The sequence below is a fragment of the Phytophthora parasitica genome (assembly GCF_000247585.1).
Source record: "Phytophthora parasitica INRA-310 unplaced genomic scaffold supercont2.19, whole genome shotgun sequence".
NCBI classification, from domain to species: domain Eukaryota; phylum Oomycota; class Peronosporomycetes; order Peronosporales; family Peronosporaceae; genus Phytophthora; species Phytophthora nicotianae.
In genome coordinates this window covers 409063-422965 of record NW_008649005.1, presented here as the reverse complement: position 1 = coordinate 422965, position 13903 = coordinate 409063, and the positions used below count along the sequence as shown (strand labels likewise).

The 13903-nt window shown below is 49.1% G+C and overlaps 2 protein-coding genes across 2 annotated transcripts; one reads left to right on the top strand and one right to left on the bottom strand.

Moving 5' to 3' along the window:
* Positions 1-42: 42 nt before the first annotated feature.
* PPTG_10294 (hypothetical protein) lies at positions 43-11941 on the top strand. The gene is made up of 5 exons (XM_008904958.1): positions 43-1096; positions 1171-1257; positions 1314-1409; positions 1477-2081; positions 2159-11941. The coding sequence occupies exons 1-5, from the start codon at positions 191-193 to the stop codon at positions 11832-11834; spliced, it is 11370 nt and encodes a 3789-aa protein (XP_008903206.1). The 5' UTR covers positions 43-190; the 3' UTR covers positions 11835-11941.
* Positions 9974-13154, bottom strand: PPTG_10293 (hypothetical protein). Its single transcript, XM_008904957.1, has 4 exons — positions 12554-13154; positions 12436-12488; positions 12307-12375; positions 9974-12243 (listed from the first exon to the last, which is right to left on the bottom strand). Exons 1-4 carry the CDS (start codon positions 13109-13111, stop codon positions 11919-11921), a joined length of 1005 nt encoding a protein of 334 aa, XP_008903205.1. The 5' UTR covers positions 13112-13154; the 3' UTR covers positions 9974-11918.
* Between the last annotated feature and the right edge of the window lie 749 nt (positions 13155-13903).

The window sequence follows — 13903 nt, the reverse complement described above, 5'->3', positions numbered from 1 at the left end:
GAATCAGATCACGTATGTGCACCACATCATTTTCGTACTTATACGGAAGTCCTGAAGCCACTTCAATTCCGCGCGCAGTAACCTTCACTCTTGAAACCGCTAGCAACTTGAAACCGCTAGCAACCCGCATCGCATGCTGGCGACGTCTTGAGATCGGGGAGTGAGGCAGGACACAAGTGACATCGCAGTTATGGACAACACACAGGAGAAGGATCTGCCCAGACCCATGAGGGTACCAAATACGCCGCCAGTTCTTACCAAGAGGCCTCCAACGCTACGACAGCAGCCGCGCGCAGTTTCCGTGCGAGCACCAAAGTCCCGTCCTATGAGTGGGACACTGCAGATTCGCGTAGAAGAACAGGAACAGGAACAGGTTCAGAGCCAAAGGAACGGACACATACAGGAACAGAAAGAGGAGGAGGTTGCTCCTGCCTCGCCACCAGCAGTACCCACGACGTTGAGGCAAAAAGATCGTTCGGGGTCGATTAATTCCGCGAGACCGCGGCCGTTTGGAGGGAAGTTGAGGATCGACGTCGACGCGGCGGAAATGGTGGCGCCACCGATCATTGGATCGCCGCTGAGCTACTACACGTCCAAGAAACTACCGTCTAACACTCATGAAGATCATCCCGTGTCGATGTTTACAGGTGCCGAGAGTAATACTGGCAGTGGACTGCTGTCTACTGCGTCACCATTCTTGGAGTATGGTATGATTGTGAGCCTTGTGTGTGATGACAGAGGTGGGCTTGTGGCGGCGGAGGGATTTGCTTCACGTGATGTGAGACTGGAGAGGTTGAATTACGGCGTGGGAGGCCCAGTAGCGAGACTTGGACTTGGTGGGAAGGAGGAACGCCGATTGTTTGCCGAAGGAGGCTTTCGATTGTTATCGTGTCCTTTTCGCGACTGCTTGTTTGAGGTAGTACCCAAGATGACTTATGACGCGACTATCGCGTTGAGGTCATTGCTAGACGATACGACGAGACAGCCCAACAATCAGCATACAGTAGACAACTTGCGATTCAAAAGTGAAGCTGAAACTCGATTGAATGCGATGATGTACAAGAAATTGAAAGGAACACAGGTGATTTATGGACAGGTGGGAAGTGCGGCAATACTGGAAAAAATGTTCCATCGTGGTGCTAATGGCGTATTGGTGTGTGTATGTTGCAGACTATTCAGCTTAGACATACGAAGAGCGGCAAGTATGTGTCATTAGACCCTTCACCAATTCCTTTTCGCGGGTCGGAATACGCTCCGGTACGCACGTCGCACTAGCTTTTGTATAGTCGACTGATCTCTAACCGTGGTTCCAGGTATTTCTGGACGCTGGGGGACCCAGCTCTCATTTCAACGTACTGCCTAGGTTTAAGTTGCGATCAAAAGGTGCCCCTGTTCAACTCACAGACCAAGTATGTACAGTCTACGGCCTATTTAGTATTTCTTTGTTTAAGCGAGATTGTGCTATTGCTTTGTTAGATGATATTGACAGGTGGAACGGAATCTCAGCCGTATAATTTATTTGTTTCGAATCGAAAAACAACTGATGGAGTATCGACTGCGGTAGTTGGATCGAGTGTGCACTCGTCACAATGGAGAGCTGTTTACTATGACAACCTTGACGGCGAGAGCTTTACAACCAGTGGTGAAGTGCGTTTGCCAGCCAGAAACGACGAGGGACTCCGCGCTGGGTCGTGTATCCGATTACTTCATTTAGAATCCAGTTCGTGGCTTGGGTTTCACGGATCTGATGCTCGAGATGCTCTTGGTGGCCCAGTCACACTCCACTTCAGTGATGAAGGCGATCAAGAGGATGGCGCTAAAAAGGCTCTTTCTTCCGATTGCTTATGGGAAATCGAGCATGTTTTCGCATATGAAGGAGGTCAGATCAAATGGAGGGAGGCGATAACTCTTCGTCACCTGATAACTGGGAAGTATTTAGCAGTGACTCATTCACAATCTCCTCGAGCTACTACTCGACCTGGTCCAACCACGCGACAGACATCCCACATATGTGCCCAGACATTTGCGCAAGACCAGCCACAACTTTTCCGCTTCGTTCCTACTGCTGTTGCAGATGAAGAGTACGTTGAATTTTCAATTTTATCGGACTGCCATGTGCGCATAGTAAGCTCAGTGTTACCCGTGTGTTATCCTCCAGATCTCAAATTGAAAACGGAGAAGTGGTGCTGATCCAGCACCAGAAGACGAACAGCTTTTTACACTCAATTGATACGCACGCCTCAACAATGGCAGATATTCGGCTATCTTCCAAACCGCTAGCACACAATTTAAGTGCCAGTAAAAGTGGTGCTGGCTCGGGTGAAACTTCATTTACTGTCGTGACGCTTCATGGAGCCCGAGATGAAGATGCCTTCAAGGTTATCAGAGTCCCACAAACTGAAGTCACGGACACCTTATTATTGATATCCTACAAGCAGGCTCTGAACCAGTTCTTGGACCAATTTCGTATGGATTTCCTTACTGGCGACCGATCTAGTCTTCGTTTTGAAAGAGAAAGCACGGTTGGGGTTTTTAGGAGGATTGAAAATGTGCTTGGCGAGCTAGTTAGATTTTGTGTCAAAGCCGACGAAGATTTTTTTGATCAGCTTCGATGCCGCCAGAATCTCTTCCGTACCTACCAGTACATCGAGCTGCTGGTTGCAATGATCAAGGCTCCGTTTCAATGTTACAGTGGACCATTTTCGATTGAAGAAGTCTGTTCCTTCAACGACGAGTACATGAATTCAAGAGACACAGGCGACGACAATGATGAGCTCGAAATGAAAGGATCCCCCGTTCGATTAAGGACGGACTCATCCACTGCTTTCCGGTTTAGTGGTGGATCATCTAACAGCAGGGATTTGGTTTCTCCAAGGCGTTCTATATCGACTCAAGACAATTCTTGGCGACGTAAAAGTTCGTCGGGGGTGTCAATATCTCGACTAGAAATTCACATCGCGGCGATGCAGAGTCTTAACCGTATCATCCCCGCGATTAATGTTTTGCTACTTCACATTTCATGGGCGAATCGTACGAACGAACTCTACGTGGTCAAAGTTGCCATGCCTGTGTTGATGGAATTACTCGGGAATGGATTCCAGACGTCGTTGCCGCTATCTTATCTACTTCGTGAAAACCGAAACTTGGTGGAATCAATCACTGGTTGTGCAAGCATTATCAGGAACTTTTTCGAGCTGATTGCCACTCGAGGAAAATCAATTCGGTACATGCAATTTCTAGTCGCTTTGTGTACATCGAGAGGGAAAGGCGTACCAAAAACTCAGGAAGCGATTTGCGAATTACTTTTCAACCCGGCAAATGGATACCGAGATGATGTTATCATCCCTATTCGACCATCCAGAACTGGATTTGATGTCTGTACGTCCAACCACGTGACCTCTGACATCAACCAGGATATTGAGGTTATGTTCAATCGATCAGCAAAGACGAGCGAAGCGGGTTCAAGCACCGGGACGTGGATCTCACTTACCAAGTTTTATGAAGAATACTATGCGAAAGCAAAGCACCGGGCGCTCGGACAATACTGCTACGGACTCTTTCGGCTTTACGTTTCGCTGTGCTTGGATCGAAATTACATCAGTATCGAGTACATCCAGACGGCGTTTCCCCGAGATAATATCCTTTACTCGGTGATGGATCCCCATTTGTCGCGCTCGTTACGGTCTGTGATGATGGACTTACTGCGGGTAGCTTATGTCGATTGTGAGCCCCAAAAGTCCATGTCTTGTCCAAACTACACTCGCATTTGGACGGATATTGGCGCTAGTGCAGCAAAAGCTCTCCCTAGCTCATCGTACACGGGATATTCTCCCGAAGATCTCGCGTTTTTCACTTCTTTAAAGAACTTCTCTTTTTCCTACCTTGATCATTTACAAGGAACTATTGTGATCGACGAGATTCCTGAAAACGAACTGACACTCGCTATCTTACGCGTTTCCCGCAAATTAGCCGAGTTTGGGATGTATTCTTCCGAGGACGAACTGTCGCGCGTTGTGGTTCTGCTATTTGATCTCCTCGATGAACGTACAGATTTTGTGCACGAGCATCCAGACAGTAATGGCATACACAACCCAGATATCAAGAATGTGAAAGCATACACCTCGTCAACATCTCTATTTTTCCCGCCTGTGCTCCATCTGCGGCAAAAGTCTACCGCAAGTAATGTCCAAGCGCCTCAACAGCGAAAAATGTCTTTAGTCAGTGATCGTCGACCGGGTTGGGGTGCTCAACCCTCACCACATTTGAAAAATGCAGTACTTTTCGATGGAGCAGGCGCCATGTCCAGTATCCGCGTCACCAAAGAGCGTGATGCCACGAAACAGTACAAAACTGTTGATAGAAACTTGTCGCGTTCTTCAAGTGGTATCAACAGCGTTGCCGGGACAAATACTGACAGCAACCCTCATCGTCACTTGAATAAGTTACTTATGCACAAAACTGACGTGCGCACGGCCGACGGTATTAACGTGTATGAAATGAACGAAGTGAACCGCACCGTAATGGAGATCAAGGACGAAATCTGCGCAATTTTTCTCCTCGTTGACCAAGTCCGCGTTGATTTTCTCATCTCGACACTACTGGCTTCCTTTCAGGCTCGGCATGGCGGCCCTCCGTCAAGTTCACCAACACGACATCGCGATCCGGATGCCATTCACACAGCTCTTTTCGATGATGCCATAGTGCGTGAAACTGTGTCGAATGCGTTTACTGGACACTCGCGTGGACTAGATATCCTACCTCACGGACACACCCATGTTGATAAAATGTCACCGCTTGCAGTCTATCTCTTCGGCGCGAAGTCGTTGGAGTGCAAGTTATCGCTTACTAGATTGGGCAGGAGAGTTGTGACGACAATTTTCATGCAAATGCTCATGTACGAGTATCCCCCACTGGTGTCCAAGGCTTTGGAATTGCTACTGCAGCAGTATAATCAGCACGACCAGTTCTTGAAGGAGATGCAAAATGTCCAGTTGCTCGTATCTGAAGAGACAATATCAATCTACAGTAAATTGAAAGGTGACGTTGACGAGCTTCGGCGATTAGCTGAAACTACAGAAGTGTGGATGGATTTGACGTCTCGCTCAGATTTTGAGAAAGCATCCTCGGTTTGCCAACTCCTGCAATCATTGCTGAGAGTTATTGAGCACACCACACCGGACACGCAAGTTGCGGGTGTGGAGACGAGACCAGGCGGGGCACGCCGTCAGCTTCGAATACATTCACCGGGCAAGTCGATAAGTGACGACAAGTCCAGTGACGACGATGTTAATTCTGCTGCGGATCTTCTTTCGACAAATTCGAAATGTACTCCAAAGCAAGTGTCCATATCGGATGAACGTATACGCGAGCCTACACATGATCTCACTATCGAAAAGCAGCCTCCAAACCGGAAGCTGAAATACCAAACTGATCGATATGTCCTCAATCCAGCAATTGGTCGCGTGAGCCAGTTTTCTTGCAGCCACGACCTTGTTCCTCCCTTGTGGAAAACCAGTCCGATTGGTAAAGGTGACGCCTCGACGACAACAGGGGACACTAAGGATGGCTGTACGATCGCAATGGAAGCGCGACGACTTTTGCGGAATTTGAGAGCTGCTCAATTTGTGCTCAGCATGCTGATCGATGGAGCACACTTTTACGAGGGGCATTTCTCTGATGACAGTCACGATAAGCGGCATTCACCGGGATCCCCTACCACTCGGTCTAGGACGAAGCTACATAAACGACAGCGAGACCAAATTCGAGGCGTTTTTGGACAAGCTATGCAGTTTTTGCGTGCTTTTTGTATGGATGACGCTGAGAACCAAGCTTTGGTTGCACCGCATGCCACAATGATCGCAGAATATGTTCGTGAGCTTCCAATTGCACAGGAACTCTTGGTGGTGATTTATGTGGACAACTTTTCTCTATACAAATCGGTTCCGACAGAGTTGATCAACATTTTCGTGGGCCGCTTGATTCACGACGGCCCCGATCCTCGATATCTCTTTTTTCTGGAGACACTTGTGCTTTGTGATGAACAACCTATTGTGGAGAACCAGCTACTTGTACTCTTCCAGTTGGTCAAGAGCTTCGAAAACGCGAAAGTTTTGCAGATGTTTGATGATGCGACGCAGACCGTTGGGCTGCTTGGTGGCTTGCTTAGTAGGCACACCAACTTATTACAGGGAACGGTGAACACGAACAGGAATCTCCAGCAACAGGAACTAAATTCTGTTGACCTTGATGGATCACGTATGCCTCAAACAAACCTACCCGACGATTTGGCAGATACTGGTAAGATGCTTGAGTATCATGTTCGACTTCTGAACCTTTTTGCTGCCTGCGGCACCGGCAAAAATACCAGAGTGCAGGAAATATGTCAGCAAATTCTGCCGCTTGTGAGTGTGCTTGATCTTTTGTGCCATGATGACTGCACTGAAGGACTTCAGTTTGCTTTACTACGGTTTTTGGATCAAATCTTCTTGACAGCAGATGATATCGAAACTCCTGGTGTTGATGATCTCCAGCATATCATGGTGGTTTTGACTCAAATCTGCGAGAGGCGAGTCATCCAGTACTTGTCCTATATTCAAGTGAAAGATTTGAATCGCCAGGCTACGTTGTCACTCCAGAAAAATAAGTCAATGGCCGGGAAAGTGATCGGACTATCGGCACAAAAGCCATTGGAGTCGGCTCCCTTATACCTGGTTCTCTTTTCCATCATTCCGACTATGTACTCATTTATTCAGCAATTCTCGAGTTTTGTGGACACCAATGAAGAAGCGCAGTACTACCTGATTCAATTCAACAGTTATGTTGCGTTGTTGCTGATGATATGCGCGACGAGCAATTGGCAGCTTCCTGATGATGTTGTCAGCAATATGGAGGAGTTCATCTACGTGATCGATAAGTCCGTTCGTCCCATCATGTTGCAATACCAACTTCCAATGCAGACATCACTGGAGCAGGCATGGTCAATGTCTCTGAAGTACCGAGAACGGTTAGACTGCTCATCGCTGAATTGCGAGCTAGAACTGCCTGATATGCTGCAATGGGCAATTGATATGCGTGATCAAGAGATCAAAACGGACACATTCATTGATGAATCGAAGCCATCCAGTTTGCCTGAGGCCTCCCCAAGTGACACTAAAGACGTCAGTCCTCTGGTCCAAGCTGTTCGGGATGGCATTTCAAATGGGAGCAGTGTAAACGGCTTCGATGCCCGAACAAAGACTGCCACTTTTAAATTGGATAACCTAAGTATGAATAAGCCGATCGCTTGGGGGGATTCAGGATCTAAACAACCGAATCAAGAAAACAAAGAATCTTCAGCAGGCAGGGCTGAGAACACGTTCGAGGCTGTCGAAACAAAAAATCGGGGAAGACTCCTCCACAGACTCTCACCGAGACGCTACTACAAAGGATTGCGATACAGAAGTGCATTGTCGTATTTGAGTCCGAAGAAGGAGACCCCTGTTACTCCATTTTCTTCTCCTGCTGAACGTCGAGTGTCCGACGCGTTTGTCATGCTGAACAGTCTCTATCAATCCGACCCAATGAATTATCTTTTTCGTCAGCAGCAGCAGCAGTTTAGTGAGCTCGACCAACTCCTGGCGTGGCTGCAAGCTCATCCCAGAGTTCACGGGGCAATGAGAGATGAGCTTAATCAAATGGTGCAAGGGATTCTGGGCATTGAGACGTCGATGAGAGAGGAATACAATCCTCACGTCCACGTTAGAAACGTGGTGCTGTCGTTCGATCTAGTGGTAGCCAAGCTTGTTGAAAACGTGGCAGTCTTACAAGATCCAAGTTATTTCAAGACCAATCTAACGTTGCTGAACGTTTTTTGCCGAATGATTTACGCTGTCGAAGATGCGGACGAACGCCACAATATGCAAGTGAAGCTGAATCAACTGGGCGTCACTCGACTGGTGGTGCAATTGATCTCGTCACGAGATAATGACGCACTGTTTACGAGCAGTATTGAAGTGGGTGTTGCTCTCTTGGATGGTATGAATGCGGAAGTGCAGGAGAGTTTCTATAGTTATTGGAGTGAACCGACCAATGAGCAATTCTTCGGCAGCATCCAAGGTCGAATTGAAAAAGCATGCAGACTAATCCACAGCGTTGATCGAACTAGTGTCGGTGTGCTGGATGCCTTGGATAGTCCTGGAAATGTTGGAGACAAGAAATCACACCGGCGTCAATCCATATTTGGTCTCAACCTGGATAATCTTTCAGGTGACAAACCATCGTCAGCGGAGAGAGGAGGAGCAAAGCGATTGGGTGAACCTATCACCTCTATTTTCCGCTTCCTCCAGCTTCTTTGCGAAGGACACTACCTCAATGCCCAGCGTGCTCTCATCGCACAACCAAACGCCACCGTCTCTGCTAATTTGGTAGAGTCCACGACTTCTTTTCTACTGGATACGTACCTGGCCCTCACAGATTTGGATATGGGCCTTATTACACAACTATTTGAAACAATTACAGAGTATTGCCAAGGCCCTTGCGTTGCGGCTCAGGAGACCGTGGCCAACTACAAGTTTATCAGTGCTGTTAATGCACTTTTGACTCACACGTTTGAACAGCGCGACACACGAGCGCAAGATGCAGTGCATAAATTGCGTGCTGCTATCGTGATCACTCTGTTGAGTCTCCTAGAAGGCCGAAGTGATCATGTGATACATTCCCAGCTTGTACAGGAACTCAATTTCGAGGCACTGAAGATGAATTTAGTGGAAGTGTACGTGTATTTCCTCCGCACTCATGGGACATATGCTGGTAACGTCAACTGCAGCCAAGATTTCTACCTTATTATGGGTTTCAACATCTACATCTTGCTCCAACAGCTAGCTGACCAGAATACACATCAAGCGTGGTGGATTCCTGCTTCCGAAGAACTACAAATCAATCAAGCGTGGCTACCACTGCAACCGACGCGAAATAAGGTACTATCAGCCTGTAATAGTGATGCAGATAGATCGCCGGATTTTCGTGATGCATTTCGCTTCTTCCAGTCAAATTGTGCGAAGGTTGAGGTTGTGTGGGATCATCATCGATCTCCAACGCAGTGTACCTCTGAGCGCACAGCAAGAGGTAACAACCAAGGTGTGTCGAAGGCAGATAGTTTCAGTGGCTTCAGTGGAAGTGTGGTGAACGCTCCATCTGCCGATTCGGATGATGTCAGTACGAGCTGCACGGGGGCACTCATGCCGTTTTACTTTCCGATCCACCCGATCTGTTTTTGCCTCACTGCGAAGTCCAAGGAGAAGCTTGTGTGGGACGTATCCAGAGGAGGTGACAAGCTTTCAGACTTCTACATACGCTCTGATAAACTGGTGGACGAGATGACTCATCAGAGTTATCTACAGCACCATGTCCAAGTGGCATGGATAGCCAGGAAGTCTGAGGAGATGAAGCGTGTGTCGTTTACTCTAGCAGTGATCATCAATCTGGTTGTGCTCTTGTTTTACCGAGCTACCGGCGTTTATTCACGACCATTTCCGGCGAGCGATGTGACTTTCGTTCACACCTGGGGAAAAGAGGTTGAACCTCCGAAGCCATCGCTGTGGATTGATGTTGCGCTTTCATTGGCCGGTACAGTGCAGATAATCTTGTACAGCATGGTATTGATATGCTACATGCTCAACTCGGCACCGTTGCTAATCAAGAAGGGATGGAAACGGCGGCATCGGAAGGAGCAGGCCAAGCATGCTAAGCGCTCTGTGCATAGCTCACAGCACAGAGCTACTGAAGGAAAGCGCGAGTCATTCCAGGATACAGAGCAATTGTTGCGGTCTTTGCGTGAACGTGAAGAAGAGTACAACTACCTGTTTCTCCCGCCTTCTATCAGAAAGCGATCCGCTCCGAAAAAGCGGGAACCGATCTCTCCTCGAGTCAAGGCATCGGTATCAGGTGTGGGGTCAGCGAAAACTAGTGGTTCGAGTGACCCTAAGAACGGGGTTGCAACCGCAAGAGGTGACTTTCGTGTCCAATTAGAAATTACGACTATCTCGCTGTACTTCCTTGTGCGAAGCCCTCGTGTGATTTACTCGCTGATGCAGATCTTCATCTCGGTTTTGGGCGCGTATGTTAACAAGCTTTACTTCGCGTTTCTGTTACTTGATGTGGTGGATCGTTACAAGGAACTCAACAACGTTTTGCGATCCATCTCGCGGCCAGCAAAGGCACTTGGCGTGACGACGCTGCTCTACTTGATCGTAGTGTACGTGTTCGCTGTTGTGGGTTTCTTCTTCTTCCGGGAAGATTACACTCAGGAGAAAGATATTACGAAAGCTCAGATAGCAGGACGAGCACCATACACATGCCAGCGGCTCTTCCAGTGCTTTCTAGTGAGTCTTGACCAAGGCTTAAAAAGCGACGGAGGACTGGGTAGCTACCTTCGACAGATCCCCTTGGGAACCTCAGCACATTCCTATGGTCGCTTGGCATTTGACGTGCTATACAACATTCTGCTCGTCGTCTTACTCCTCAATTTGATCTTCGGTGTTATCATCGACACATTCGCCTCCTTGCGCACAAACGACCAAGAAAAGATACTGGACATGCAGGGACGCTGTTTTATCTGCTCGATCGATGCGTACACGTTCGACCGCGCCACTAAGCGAGGCTTTCACGATCACATTTCACGAGACCACAATATGTGGCATTATCTGTACCTGTTCGTCCATATTCGCAAGAAGAATATCACGGATTACAATGGGCTGGAGCTGTTCCTCGCTATGCGCATGGCCAAGAAAGACATGTCGTTTTTCCCGACTCACAGAGCTTTATCACTAACGAAACGTGGAGATCTGGAAGAGAACCACGAGTTGGACTCAGCTACCGATGATGATCGCTTTTACGCTGCAAGCACAGCCTATGGACCCAAGCGGTATCCTGCCACACCATTTTCTCCTTCCCGAGGAGCATCTTTCGCCTCTGGGGCTCCGTCATCGCGTCGTGGGTCAGATCAGTCTCGAGCTCGAGCACGCAGTAAACGGAACAGCAGTGGCACAACTCGTTCGCGTTCTGTTGCATGTTTCGACTCAATTCCTGGAGTGCAACCATTTGATCGAGCTATTGCTGGGAATTTAGAGAGGATCGAGTCGACAATCAACGAGTTAGCAAACGCGCAGATTGAGATTAAAGAAGCCCAGCGACGAGCAGAAGATCGATACACAGAGATTCTGTCTACCATCTCAGGTTGGCAACAGCAACAGGCACCTTTGAGTCAGTTTCCGACGCCAACAACAAGTATGTCGGGAGTCTCGACCAGTGGTTCCCCACCAGCGTTGTCTCGCCATCCTTCTGTAAGAACGCAAGGCTCAGTTACTCCGCGCATTTTCACCTTCGAATCCGTGACGGACCACTTCGAAGCTCAGCAACCCACAGTCTCACCTCCATTGGAACTCAGTCCGACAGCGTCGAGCATATCGCGAACTTTGGATTCGCCTCACACTGTGAATATTGAGATTGAAACGAGTACAGTGGAAGAAAAAGAAGACAGACCCAGCTTTCTAGATGAAGGTCAAGACTGGTTTTCTGCTTCTCCAGAGCACCGCGGGCCAGCTCCGTCACCGCAAAATCCCTCGCGTACATCGTCTCTGACCTATCGCCTCCCGTCATCTTTAGACATGCAGAGTGACTATTCTCCAGATATGTCAACGCTACCTAGCCAGACTGATGAAAGTCCGCAGCTGAGGAAACCGCCGTCATCTCGAAAGCTTGGCGCGGCGACGCCACGCATTTTTAACTTTGAGTTCATTTCGGACGACGAGGAAGAATCCAAGGAAGGGAATCCGAGTCCGAGACCACGTAAACGGTAACAGTTGCGCGGTTAGAGTGAAATGTAGTCAGCTTGTCGCTTTTTTATCTATTCTGCTTGTTGCGTTCATGTCGATGTTGCAGCCTTACTCCGACACACTCGGGCCCGTGATGAACGAGTGCAGCGCAAACAGCACAAAGAGGATGCCGCCTACAAGTGTCACGGTTCTCTCCGAGATGCGTGTGGCCAGGAACTTGCCGCCCACGACGGCAATACCCGTGCACATCGAGTGGCCGAGAATCGCACCGAGTGTCACGCCGAACGCGTCCTTGGTGGCCGACAGCGTCACCGTCGCGATCTGAGAGCGGTCGCCCCATTCGGCCAGAAACGTCATGAGGAACGTCTGTGAGAAAACCTTAATCATACCGTCCGTCGTGTTCTCCAACTTGGCGTGGCCCTCCTCCACGTTTCTGCATCAAAATCGCAACGTCAGTCTTGCATCGGATACATAAATCTACCCATCAGCTCCGTACTCTGTGTCCTCGTCGTCTTTCTTGCCCATTAGTTCTTCCTCCACCTCGTTAAGCTCATCTGACGGGCCACTACAATCAGTACTCCAGTTAATTCATGCTTTCACTCAAGTTCCATCTCCAACATCTTACGCGGCGTTCATCTCCCTGGCGTCGTACAGCATCTTGACTCCAAACACCACAAACTACAACATGACTACCATCAGCTCTCTCACTCAATGAATATTACTCATACAGTCACTTTACTCACCAATACGCCGCCAAGGTAGTGCGTTAGACTCGGGGGCAGGAACTTGGTGGCCACCACTCCCATCACCACGGACAGCACCGTCATCACGATCAGAGCGCCGATAGCCCCCGCAAACACCACGACGCGGTCCTTCTTCATGCTCAGAATGGCTGCAATGAAGAACGTCTTGTCGCCGATCTCTGTGGCCCAAATGGTCAGGATGCCGCTTACGAACCCGGACCAAAACTTGTGCGGCCCGCCAGTGCGTAGCTTGGGTCGGGCGCCAGTGCCCCACCCAGCGGCGGCCGCGGCACCGGCATCGGCTGGGAAGGTCCCCAGGAATGGGCCAAGCACATTCTTAATTGAGTCCGTGAAGACCGCAAATTCGTGTTGGTCCACGACGCCGTTGTGGTCCGCGTCAGCGCGTGCGAAGGCTGTCGAGCGCATGGCCGAGTTGGCCACGGGGGCAGGCGTCACTGCCGCGTCAGCCTGCGCACCATGCTGCTGCTCCGCTGGCTGAGCAGCGACCAGGAACAGAAGCAGCGAGAAAGTCGCCACGAGCTGGAAGAGGCGCGGCATATTCAACAAGTTTGTATGCTCTGTGCCACGTAGAAGGAGGATTTCTTGAGTTGCTGCTTCATAGTTAAGTTGCGCCAACAGACAAAATCCGAAAGTTTCAGATTTGATAGATTTTAGAGCTACAGATTAACAATTTAAAAAAAACACAAATTCGAAAATTTGCTACAGCACGATCGTCATAAACGAGACTGAACAAGTAGAAAAATCGACGATTTGCTAGTAGATGACTGACCGACGAGCAAAATCTATCCTCGTAGCAAAAAAAGCGATTGGAGAGGTCATCCCTCCTCTCTCAACGACTGGCCTAGAGCTGATCAGCAACTCTCAATCATTTCCGAAGTCTCGAAGTGTCCAGACTGTTGGCAGAACGCGGATGGTTGTGTAACGGATCGGGTGGTCGTGTGGACCACAGTGTAGCAGGTCCAGATGATGATAGGATGCATGAGTGGCACGGGCCGTGTCAGTTGGACACAGGCCTCGCGCACGGCGACAACGGGGCGTGTGAGGGCGACGTACTCCCGCTCCTCCGACGGCAGCTCACCCGCCTCCTACTGATGAAGAAGATAAGGAGAGCGGTCGTGACACGTCTCTGGGCGTGCTTGCTAAAGCTGCTCGGCGACTGTCGTCTGATTGAGTACTCGGTGCTCGTCTCTTAACCTTCGTCTGCTCTGTGCCGATCTCTAGCGGGCACTCCCGATCATTCCTTTCTGGTAGTCGAAGTTTCACACGTTTCGTGTCTTCTTTCTTTAATCCATTTTTCCAAATCGCAACCACGTTCACGTAAATCATCAT

What these genes read in the sequence shown, in the direction of transcription:
- PPTG_10294 (XM_008904958.1), top strand. Translation starts at nt 191, where the DNA reads ATGGACAACACACAGGAGAAGGATCTGCCCAGACCCATGAGGGTACCA. An exon ending in GCGGGTCGGAATACGCTCCG is followed by an intron (nt 1,258 to 1,313) that starts GTACGCACGTCG and finishes CCGTGGTTCCAG; the next exon opens with GTATTTCTGGACGCTGGGGG. An exon ending in ACTGCTGTTGCAGATGAAGA is followed by an intron (nt 2,082 to 2,158) that starts GTACGTTGAATT and finishes GTTATCCTCCAG; the next exon opens with ATCTCAAATTGAAAACGGAG.
- PPTG_10293 (XM_008904957.1), bottom strand. Translation starts at nt 13,111, where the DNA reads ATGCCGCGCCTCTTCCAGCTCGTGGCGACTTTCTCGCTGCTTCTGTTC. An exon ending in GCCAGGGAGATGAACGCCGC is followed by an intron (nt 12,376 to 12,435) that starts GTAAGATGTTGG and finishes TACTGATTGTAG; the next exon opens with TGGCCCGTCAGATGAGCTTA. An exon ending in AAAGACGACGAGGACACAGA is followed by an intron (nt 12,244 to 12,306) that starts GTACGGAGCTGA and finishes ATTTTGATGCAG; the next exon opens with AAACGTGGAGGAGGGCCACG.